General features: G+C 42.1%; 1 protein-coding gene across 1 annotated transcript; it reads left to right on the plus strand.

Annotated features, from left to right (window-relative positions):
* Window positions 1-661: 661 nt before the first annotated feature.
* STX11 (syntaxin 11) lies at window positions 662-10,693 on the plus strand. Its single transcript, XM_080998594.1, has 2 exons — window positions 662-781; window positions 9,207-10,693. Exon 2 carries the CDS (start codon window positions 9,215-9,217, stop codon window positions 10,079-10,081), a length of 867 nt encoding a protein of 288 aa, XP_080854720.1. The 5' UTR covers window positions 662-781; window positions 9,207-9,214; the 3' UTR covers window positions 10,082-10,693.
* The last annotated feature ends 1,901 nt before the right edge of the window (window positions 10,694-12,594 follow it).

A 12,594-nucleotide genomic window follows, 5' to 3' on the forward strand; every position in this document is an offset into this window, starting at 1 on the left:
CTGCAATAGCACTCTCCTATCTGTGCTGCCCAGCGACTGATGCTTAGAGGTATTGAAGGTGAACATGAGATCTTATGCATGCAGCCTATGTGCTCTACCAATGAACTATAGTCTGTCCTCATTTGGGGGCGGGCAGGCGGGGAACATCCAGGTTTTATTTGAAAAGAAAATCACATCCCTCCCCATATTTACATTCAGACTCTTCCACGCATTTATGATGAGCCACTTTCCCTTATTTGCGAGTTGTGCGTGTGTTTTCACCCTTTAATGCCACTTAAATCACTATTCTTTTCAAAATCGCCCTAAGCGGCAGTCTGATGGGCATCTCGTGGCAGATGCTGACTGACACAGAGAGGTTTAAGAGCACCCCGCTTTTACCCGCGGTGATTCACGAGGCCTGGGGCGAAAATGACTAGGGATTCATCCCTCGTCGAGGAAACACGCCCGGAGAATCCGCTTCCGGACACCCCGCGGCGATCCCAGCATTGTTTCCGACTTTCTCAGGCAGCCTCGAGTTGTGCCTTTTCACAAGGCGGCAGCCAATCGCTCACCCGCGGCATCCACTCGCCGCCACCGCGTCGCCCATCACTTGCGGAGGAGGGAAAGGGAACCAATGGGCGGTGCGCGGGAGGAGCCGGGGGCGGGGCGAGTCAAGCGGCGGGGGAAACTCCCACCCTGGCCAAGTTGACAAGCTCTTGAGCCAGGCGGCGTGTTTTTGGCTGGGGCGTCTTTGGGGCAGCAGCGCGACGCGAGGCTCTCGTCTCTTCCCCAGTGCATGCTGGTAAGTGCTCGGGTCCTTATAGCCCTGGAGGACGGCATGGAAATATCCTTGGGGGGAACTGGTGATGGGGCTAGGCAGCAAATCTATCTACCTAAATAGGAAAAGAAGTTGTGCCTCCTCTTGTCTTAGGTCAGTGGGACTCGCTCTTTCTTTTTTACGTCCAGCCTGAACTTCTTCAAGGAGTTGTGTGGACGATCACGGGGGTGTGGCCGGCTCCGGGAGAAGCCTTCTGTTTCTTGGGCTGGAGGGGAAGTTTTGGTGTCTTGGAGGAACAAACTTTTGCCGTCGATGCTGAAGCGCTTTTTGGCGATCAGGCAACTAGTGATGAGCTGTAAGAAGAATTTGTCTGATTTAGGGGAACTTGGCCTTCTTTTCTCCACTGTTGCTTCAAGGTGGCTTATATAGGGTACCCAGGCGGTCCTGGGTTGCAGTCCTGACCCCCTGTACTTGGTGTGAGTTACCAGTGACTTCGGCTGGAAGTGGTTTGTGCCCATTGCCTTGACTGTCAAGCCTTGCACCATGCGCATAGTAAGGGTGCGCAAGATTACAGCCCCCCTCCAACCTGCTCACACACTGAACACAAAGTGGGCTTATTGCTGAGGAAACTTTCTGAGGCTTCGGCTTTGCCAGACTTCCTTCCCTGAGTTAAATGTGGACGGTTTGTGGTGATCATGAAATGAAGGCAGCAATATTATCCACACTTACTTAGGAGTTGTCAGTTAAGGGGCGCCGAGGGAAATGTTCTGCCAGACTTCCATAACGTTTTGTTCACCTCGTATCGAACTAATGGTCTGATTGTTTAAGTGGATGTGAACCCGAGTAGCATTTGGTTGGAAAAAATCTGTGTTAGCTTTTTAGTTTATTATTACAATCCTCATCCTCCTCTTCTTGTTATTAATGACATCTGCATGCTTCATAACATAGTTATTTGAGGGCATCTTAAATTACATCGTCTTAAACTGGCTGTCAAGGAAGAGCTGGCTATCTATACATGTGTGAAGCTGGGGTAGTCAACATGGTGCCCACGGTGCCTGCAAAGCTTCTGAGCTCCCCCCTCACTATTCACCATGAGATTGCCAGGATGCTTCATCACATGTCCACTGTCAAGCCAGGATGCTTACCAAACCCCCTTATTAAAAAGGAGGAAGTTAGAACAGCGACACTCTTTCCCACTTCTTTAAGTTCTACAGTATGTACCTTTCAGGGCTCGGCTGAACAGAAAGCAAAGCAACCAAGAGGAAAGGAGGGAGAGGGAAGTGATCAGGGAAAGGTGGGGAATAGAGGGAAGGGGGTGAGAAAACGGGGTGCCATAGGAGTCAAGAGAGAGAGAGAGAGCCCTTGAAGTGCTGTGGAGAGAGATAATGATGGGGTTTGAGGAGAGAGAGAAGGCTGGAAGCAGTAAAATGGATTCTCTTGAAATGTTGTATTTCTTCACACATCACCCCCCTGCGCGCGCGTGCACACACACACACACACAAACAAAACCATCAACTCAAAGATCATATATCTGTTTTCATTGACTTTAACAATCATGGACCTGATCTGAGGCACAGATCCTTATAATTTTTACAAGGGATCCCTTCAGAATTGACATCAAATTATAGGTCACCTCTGTGTTCACAAATGTGTTCTGTGCTTTGTGGTTTTACTATTATTCTATGTAAAAATCACAAACATACATGAGGATCTGTGCTGTGGGCCAATGTTTCTGGACCTGTGACTTTGAAAAAACCATGTAAAATGATTCGCATTCCAGAGGATCTGTTTCACTTCTGCTTTCTGAATCAAACTTTGGGGCAGAGCCCATGAAAAAGCAAAGTGTGTGTGTGTGTGTGTGTACTGCCTCACTTTCTGTCTGTCAAAAGGAAGTGTCACAGGGGAGGGGTGAGAAAAGCATGGGCTCATCAATGTTGACAACTGCTGGTATTAGTGATTAGAAAACACTTGTTCATCATTTCTTTATAACATCAGGGAAATCCAAAAAGAAGCAAATAATCTATTTTATAATCTATTTTAATACTGGGTTCTAATTACACTGAATTGGATCTAGTTAGAATCCAGTAATTAGAAGTATGTATTGTAGCATGATGATAGTACTTTACCCGAACCTTTTATATAGGGAGAATCAATATAATTCAGATATGAAAAGCTATTTGAGGAAATTTTCATTTCTTCCCCATTTTAAAAAAAACTGGATTCTCTTCCTTACTTTTCCCTTTCACTTTATTCTCCTAGGGCCTAAATGGCTAAATAGAATGCTTATCAATTAATTAAGATCAATCTCAAATAGGTGATGAGTACTTAAATTGCAGATTTAAGATAGCTCCATTTTAATTTTAAAATCATAATTGATCTATTACCTTAGACTTCTCTATATTTTTAGGGTGTGTTTGATTTTTGAAGGAACATGATTCCTCAATCCAGGAATTGGGAAGCAAAATCAAATAAGTTTGGGTTGGGAGAATTTCTTTTAAACTTAAATTTTATTGTTTTAGTGTATATGTTGAATGAACGTGACAGAAAATTTACACCAATATGTATTAACAAGTCAGAACTTCAAATACGGATGATATAACCAATTTTGGTCATCCAGAAAACAGTTTGTTGTGGAAGGGAAATAATAGGTCTGATCCAGATTAAAATACTTAAACTTGGTTTCCATTGAAATCAATATGAAAAGTTAGCAAGGGCTGATTTAAGTCACATTCATTTCAACTAACATGGACTGTATCCAGCTCAGTGTTAAAGAAGAACTAAGTTTGAGTAAGCTGTTCCTGTAAATTTCTAAGTACCGGTAACTAATTTCCTGTGTGCTTTGGAAGAGTAAGGAGTGTGAAGGCAGTTGTGCAAACCTGTTGTTTCCATTGCTACTGCATTTACAGTTAACGGCTCTGATTCTAAAAATGAAACAAAAACTTGAATTTGGAAACAAAGCATTACTTCCTTCGTGTCTCCTCACAATCTCTTCTCTATCCCACCTTACTGGTGTTTCAGAGGATGCCCCTGTACTTTGCACACACAGTGCAGTGGGGCAAACCATGTTGACTCCCCCTACGTCTGGCGTCACTGCAGCTTCCCTGGATGGCACTGGGGTAGGATGCCCCACAGCTGCCACCAGTGTGCCCAACGTTGCTGCCATCCTGCCCCACCCTGGTGTCATCCAGCTAAGCTGCACCACTTTCTGTGTCCATGAAAGTAGCTCTACCTCACTACACCAGCCAATACTGAAAAGGACCCCTATTTTTTCCAGGGTGGCATTTTTCAAGTTCTCTACACTTTGATTATGGCAGAGGCAATTAAAAAATATACTGGCCTGGTTCACACATCATCATAAGGCAAATGGTTGTTCTTGGGTACAGCTTAGTGAGGAGAGAGCTTAACAATGAACCTGGGTTCAGACAACATGCTAAGACAAACCTTGGCTTAGCTGAGCATGTGCGAGAGTAAAAAATATCAGGGAGGAGCAAAGCAGCAGTGAGCTCCTTTCTGGAGACAGTACATTCATGAGGTCCTAGTAAACTATAGGTGAGCTTACCATGAACCAAGACTGTGTTTTTATGGTACAATATTTCAGATGGCAGGATGTTAGCTCCCTTTCTATACAGTCTTCCATAGACCCATGGCATAGCTCTGTTTTATAGTAATTATAGATATTTATGTAGACACTTGTGTACCCTTTAAGGGGTTTTTTAGGAGCCATGTATGAACTGGGACACTTACCAATTAATCTAATGTGCTTGAACCTCTTGTAAATGGAAGCTGCAGTGTTATTCATTTTATATGAAAGCATCTCTTAGGCTTCTTCAATGCTATTCCAGTTTCCTGGGAATAAGTCTGATGGGGAGTAAGCCTCAGTTGGGTTTACCTCTAGGCAGACCTGGAGAGGACTGGGCTGGTTATAGTTTGAAATACTTAGACCCAGAATTGGGTGTGATCAAATATATATATATATATATATATATATATATATATATATGTGCTACTAAAATGTACTGAAGAATAAAATGCAACTTTAAACCCACAAAAGGTTTTAACATACAATAAAGATATGGATAAAATTACTACAGTACAATAATATATTCAGAAAATCTGATCTGACAAACAAACAAAAAATATCCCAACCCAACACTTTTTGACCCCACAAAGGGTCTTCCTCGGTGTTCAATGAATTTGTGACACATTATTTGTCACCAAATTCCACATGGATTCAACATTCATAGGAAAAGTCTTTGAGTGTATTCTATTTGGATGAAAACATTAGGTTGGAATTACCCCTTTGACTTCTCTTCCTTTGATCAACTGGAATGGCATCTGAAATCCTGCATGTTTTCCTTGCTTGTGACATCTGCATTTGAGAGTCTTGTAGGTGGTTGCATGAATACGTACAAATATACATCATGGAAAATGTGCAGTATAAACAAGGCAACAAGAATCTGAGGCGCTCTGGGAATTTTTGATTGGTAACAGCTTTTATTTCATAATGCTATGTGTACATGCGATTGTTGTAATCATGAGGTTACAGTCACTTGATAGCATGTGACTTGTAGGGATAATGTGGTGAGAAGTTAGATAATAGAATTAGAGCTCTTTGAATGTATGATACAGTGTTGGTGCTTAGTAATCTTACTTGCATACTTGGCTTCTTAGCTGTTATGAGTCAAGTAGTCATTAACAAGGAAATATATAAGATGTGTCTTATGACTTGCATTACACCAGTATTGTAATGTGTGCATGTTTAAGGGTTACTGGGAGCTACTTTGATTCTAGCTTCCGAAAAATTGTGAAGTAGGACACCTTTATTTTCAGTTGTTCATTAGGCGTAACACCTGTGTTTTGTTTTCTGCTATCATGAGAATAACCTAACCTATCTTCTCTTCAGTCTTTGATTACTTTAATCTGTTGGGAGCCGCCCAGAGTGGCTGGGGAAACCCAGCCAGATGGGTGGGGTATAAATAATAAAATTATTATTATTATTATTATTATTATTATTATTATTTAATATTCTTTGAAGCATGGGCCTAATTTTACTCTGCCTCCTAAGTTGGGGCCAAACACACTAAGTTGGGGCCAAACTAGAGGTGACTTGAGAGATCTAAGGAAAAGGATCTCCTACACTTTTAAAACAAATGTTCTTAGCAAGAAGAGATTCAGACTGGGACCCTGGTGCTGGAGGAGGAGGGAGTAAAACTCTTTCCTCTGCATCATTTCCTCATTTTATTTCCTTTACCAAATAAAAGTTAGGGATGGGGGAAATGGAGCAGGGCAGAGAAAGCTAAACCTTGCTTTCCCAGTACAGCAAAGTTCTGTAGTTCCCCGGACCCAGAGTGATTTTCTATACAGCACACAGAAACCTAGAAAAGTGCTGGCTGATATGCATTCTGAGTTGTCCCTGAAGGGGCACTTAAACAACAAGTCAAACAGGACTCTCATCATTTGAACAGTTAGTCCCCCGAGTCTTAAGGCAGCAGCTGTTAATTGCTTGTGAGTCCTGTCTGACTAGTTCTGTTGTCATCAGTGTAAGGCATCCTAAATATTCAAACATCAATAAAAACAAAGCCAAGGCAGGCCTGAGACATTCTGGCGCTTCTCATGCTGCACTTGAATATCTTTACATTGAAGGCATGGAGGATACGGAAGAGAACTACAGTATAAAGGATTTATATGACTTGAGTTGGGTTGTAGGGAAATGTTTCTGGCAAACCAGAGCAGCGCACGGAAACACTGTTTACCTTCCCGCCTGAGCAATACCTATTTATCTACTTGCACTTTGATGTGCTTTCGAACTGCTAGGTTGGCAGGAGCAGGGACCGAGCAATGGGAGCTCACCCCGTCGTGGGGATTCGAAACACCGACCTTCTGATCGGCAAGTCCTAGGCTCTGTGGTTTAGACCACAGCGCCACCTGTGTCCCTACAGAAGAAACTGTAGATGTAGCATAAAGTGCTGGTGGGGCCGAGGACAGGAGTTACAGGCTGGATGTTCACCCTGTAACCTGAATGCCTGTTTCTTCAGGGATAGCCAACACAATGCCCTTCAGACGTTCTGGACTACAACTCACCCATCACAGCCAATGGTCAGGGATGCTGAGAGTTGTAATCCAAAACATCTGAAAGGCACCATGTTGGCGATCTCTGTACAATTAGCAATGGCTTTGACTTTCTGTGGCCTAGAAAAATAGTTCAGTCTGAACATGTATCTAGAAATCTACATGATACATGGAAAAAGGCAGGAGGGAGGGATGGAGGAGTATGGGGAAAGCACAGAAGAAGTGTAGAGTGAAATTATCATGCTGAAGTCAAAGTACATGGTATGATTTTGCATTTCAGCCAATCTCTTCTCTTTCTTTGTTTTGCCTCAAATTATAACAACATTGCTATCGCCCACCTGCCAGCTAACAGACTTATGGATAGCTCCCAAATACTGTTGATACTTCAACTGCTCAGTCCTAGGTCTGCTGTAAGGTGCATATTTGTTGCTAGTTAAATCAGATATGTCTTCAAACTATGCATACAATGAAATACACTTTCAGTTTCACACACTAATGCTGTAATTTGGTTTGCTTAAAAGTTAAGACAATTAACAGTATTTCATTCCTGAACAAAATTAATTTTATGGTACAATAGCTTTTCTGTATCCCATGTTAACCAATATGGAATGCTCCTCTTGGTTAATTTACTGGGAGATAGAGATCATTTTACCACACCTTAACTGCTCTGAGTTTAAGGTTCTAGAACTGTGAATTTGCGTGGGGGGGGGATGATCTCTGGTCAGCTGACATGTCAAATATTGGTCAAGTAATTTGGAATATATCCACTTTTTTTAAAAAAAAAATCACTGAACAGTTCAACTCAGTCTTTTATGCTGGAACACCAGAGTCCATCTCTAATTATGAAAGGTTGTATCAAAAATTAACTTTCTAACATATAGAAAGCAAAGTAACAGTAAATATTAAACAACAGCTGTTTAAGGCAGTATGCAGCGGACCACTTCTTGTAATTTAATCAGCATCATGGCTTCATGGAATATTTGACTGTGGTTAAATAGGTGGTTGATTGACAAGACTGAACATTTTGCCAACATGTTAACCCTGATTAAATTATCTTGCTAAAGCAGACTCTGAATAAACCACTTCCATGTCATGGCCTGATGTTACAATGATAGAGACATGAAGGTTGCTGGTTCAGTGCAGTGCCAGATTTAGGGCAGTGTGCATGGTTCCCCTCCACAGGATGCCGAGCCATGGGAGCACAAACAACAACAACAACATCCTATATTTATATGAGTAGCTACGTAAAGTTAGGTCCCAGTCAGAAGGGCAATAGAGTTGTGATGGGGGGGGGGGTGATGGGGAGGCAACTTTTGTTCTTGCTCAGGATGCCCTATTACCAAAGTCTGCCCCTGGTTTGGTGAGTCTATTCTTGTCATGACTTACTCCAGATCCAACCCATGGATATTGCTGCTTGTAACTATCACCACTGTGATATCACACCCTGGCCACATGGAAGCATTTTACTTATGTCTGTCGCTTGGTTGCCATGAGAGCCAGTGTGCCGCACAAGGCAGAGTGCCGGACTTAGATAATGAGAATCTGTCTTCCAATCTCTGCCCAGGCATTAAGCTCACTGGTGATCCAGGGCAAGCTACTTTACAAGGTTGTTTTGATGAGAACATTGGTTGCGTGGGTGCCACCTTGATATATTTGGAAGGATAAAATGTACCTTATTTATTCATTCATTAATTCATCAGGCCTTGGAGGGCAGCCAAAAGGTATTAACCTAGAGCATAATTGTATTAGAATAGACTAATAAATGTGATAGATAGATAAATAAATAAATGGATTAATTATTCTTATCTGCAGTATGCACCTTTAAACACTGGCCTTGAAAAAAGTTTATGACGATGTCATTTACTTTTGGATAGGAGAAAGAAGAGGAGCTGTTAAAGGCTAAATTTCTTTATCTAAAAACAGCATAAGCTGTCTCCTGTAGAATCCTTTTAAAGCAATTGTGATACCATACAGATTCCCCCTCCCCAAAATATCCCATTGAACTGTAAAGGCCACTTTTGGATCTGCAAACTAAATGTCTCATTTAAATCAATGGATGGAATGGAATCAAAGTCTAGTCACTAATCAAGACTTTAGTTTGTGCTTCTGTTTGAATAGTAATGGTAATGGAATCGTCATGGCAAAATGTCATTCCTGATCTTGCCATGGAATATAGACAAGTATACTGAATTATATAAAGGGCATGGAGTTTACAACACTCAGTAATGTGTCAGAAAGGTAGAATATTTTGTAAAGTTCATGATGCTCCGGTAAATATATTTGGAACATCAAACACACTGTCTTGTGTGCAAAGCTATTTAGATCATTAAGAGAAGCTTGCTATTTCTACTAATTTTTATTTTCCTATTTCTGTCCCTAGAGGCCAAAATGAGAGATCGACTCTTTGAATTTTTTGAGTTATCGAGGCTTTACAGCCAACATACTCATGATGAAGAAAATCAACCGCTCTTACCTCACAACACTCTGCTGTTTGAAACAGATTATGCCTTGGCAAGTCTCTTCAAAGATATCCAGGCAATCCGAACGAGCAATCTCCACCTGAAAGAGGACATTAGACGCCTGGGCAAACAAAACACTCGCTTCCTCACCTCTATGCGCCGCTTCAGTAGCATAAAACGTGACACAAACACGATTGCGAAAGACATCAAGGCTCGTGGAGAAGAAATCCACAGGAAGCTTCAGGTTTTGAGAGACTTCAGTGAAGATGCAGAAACAAAATATGGCTCAAACACAATCATAGCCCGTGTGGCCAAGGACCACTATGTTGATCTCATGCATTCTTTTCAGGAGGCCATGTTTAAATACAATGAGACAGAGATGAACCAGCGGGAGAACTGCAAGATTAGGATCCAACGGCAGCTAGAGATCATGGGAAAGGAAGTGTCTGGGAACCAGATAGAGGACATCATTGAACAAGGCAGGTGGGACGTTTTCTCTGAGAACCTTCTGTCTGACGCAAAGGGAGCTCGTTCGGCCTTGAACGAGATAGAAACCCGGCACAAAGAGCTGATGAAGCTGGAGTCCCGAATCAAGGAAGTTCATGAACTCTTCTTGCAGGTAGCCCTGCTGGTAGAAGAACAGGCAGATACCTTTGATATTATTGAGCTCAACGTGCATAATGTTGAAGAATATGTTGGAGAAGCTAAAGGTGAAGTGAGGAGAGCTCTCGAATACCGAAGGAAACATCCTTGCCGAACAATCCTCTGCTGCTGCTTGCGATGCTGCAAAATTTGATTGTCCTCATGAAATTACTAGATAAGTGTTTTGGGGACACTCTCAGATTCGAAGACACTTAAAGTTTGTGCTCAGTTTGAGAGAAATTGCTCTAAAGCAGTGTCCTTTTGTTTTCTTATGTTCCTTAATGACTCTGGTGCACGTATCGCAGCTTGTACCAAAAGCTAAAGGATATTGGCGAGTTGTCATGTATTCCAGTATAATGGAAGGTAAAATTAACCTGGTCTGCAACATTACTGCAAAATTACACATACACCAGAACATATACAAAGCAAAGGAAATGTTGACCAGGTGTATAATGAATTTCTCCTAAATTAATGCTTTCCGTGAAATTTAAACAACAACCTGCATAGACTTTAAAGTAAGCAGTGTTGTGGCCAGTTGTTTTTTCCTGGATGAAAGAAAAAAGGACAAAATTACAGGTGTGATTCTCAGTAATGTTGTTTAGAAAACTAGCATGTGCACATGATCTGAGAATTTTGATACAAGATTTGTTGTAATTGTACACAGCATATACTTATTTTTTTATATATGTTCTGATATTTCTGTATATTAAAATAAATGTGGAAGCCTTAACTATCTTTTTGTTAGTGTATAAAGAAAGATCTTGAATTGCTTTCTGTCCAGTGTTTTTATTCATCATGATGGCATTTGTAGGAGCAGGGAAACATGGAAGCAGCCAGAACCAGGTGAAGGCATTTTCCTACCTCAGGTGGAGCAGCAAATGGTGTATCCACCCCCCAGGTCCAGGTGCAGAGCAACCAAAGCTGCTTGTTACTTGACACCTGACACAGAAAATCCTACAATGTCTGTTCCCTCCCTTGCAGTGAAAATACAAGAATACAGTAATAAATTAAATTATACAAAATTAGCTGCCCTTTTATGATACCCAGAATCAGCTGCCTAAGGCAGAGTGATAGTAGTTACATTTGCCAGAGGCTACAAGAAAGACCAGGACACAGTCTGAGGTCACCTCCTCACCATACATTAAAAGGACGACAAGTGTAGTTTGTTCAGGGTGCTGATCTCAGAGAGCAACAGTCCCTAGGATTCTCCATGACGTGCTATAATGGTGCTTTAATTGTATGGTGTGGACATGGCCTGAGAAAACAGAGTTTGCTATGGAAATGGTGCTGCTTATGCACATGGAAGCTTTTTGCATCATCCACATGGCAGCAGCACCGCTATCTTCATTTTTCTTCTTTTAGTGCAGATTTACCCATTTACACAGTTAATGAACATACTTTTAAAAAAAAATCTGTAAATAGCAGCTATAGTAAAGCCTGGGCAGCACCAGGACTGCAGGGGCTGGGGAGGGAAAGCTTAACTCTCCCTCCACCACTGTGGTCCTGATGAAAATACTCCCTACCCATGCTGGGTTTTTTGCAGTGGGAGGGAAGACTCCACTGGTACCAGCAGAGGCTTCCTTCCTGATGCAAATAGCAGCTAAAGGGGATTATATTTGTCAGGAGCACAGCAGGTGTGGGTGGGAGGATTATAATTTCATTCCCACTCTTTGCCATACTGTTCAGGCTGTTCACACACACACACACACACACATTAATTGCTTCCATACCATGAACTTCAGAAATACTGAAGGGACGCAGTATTCGCGGTTCGAATCCCAGCAACGGTGTGAGCTCCTGTTGCTCGGTCCCTGCTCCTGCTAACCTAGCAGTTTGAAACCCGTCAAAGTGCAAGTAGATAAATAGGTACCGCTCCAGTGGGAAGCTAAACGCCGTTTCCGTGCGCTGCTCCAGTTTGCCAGAAGCGGCTTAGTCATGCTGGTCACATGACCTGGAAGCTGTATGCCGGCTCCCTTGGCCAGTAAAACGAGATGAGCGCCACGACTGGACCTAACATTCATGGGTCCCTTTACCTTTAAGAAATACTGAACTGTGGAACTCTTGTAAATTTCCTTTTGTAGTATGTTCTTCTATCACTAAGCAGCACTCACTAGCTCTGGATATTTTAAGTGACTTGGGTTTTATCTTTTCCTAGTCATTGAGCTGGCACTCAAAACAAGGATACATGGTAGCGTCCACACAGGATGTGAAAGAAGTTACAACTATTTGTAGATTCTTGCTTACACAAGAGACTGGAGGTATTTTTGTTGTTGTTGTCATATTGCTAATACAGTGGGACCTCGGGTTAAGAACTGTTCTTAACCTGAAACTGTTCTTAACCTGAAACTGTTCTTAACCTGAAACTGTTCTTAACCTGAAGCACCACTTTAGCTAATGGGGCCTCCTGCTGCCGCTGCGCCGCCAGAGCACAATTTCTGTTCTCATCCTGAAGCAAAGTTCTTAACACGAGGTAATATTTCTGGGTTAGCGGAGTCTGTAACCTGTAGCGTATGTAACCCGAGGTACCACTGTATTTAAGGAATTTTGAAACTGAATTTCCCAGTAGCTGAAAGCTGAAGAGCCTGCACTGGTTTCATGTAAAAAACAACAACCCTGCTTGCTAATTGCTCCTGAAAGTGTCTTTTACTACAAACAGCACCTTTGAAG

This window comes from Podarcis pityusensis (assembly GCF_964106645.2).
Source record: "Podarcis pityusensis genome assembly, chromosome: 3".
NCBI classification, from domain to species: domain Eukaryota; kingdom Metazoa; phylum Chordata; class Lepidosauria; order Squamata; family Lacertidae; genus Podarcis; species Podarcis pityusensis.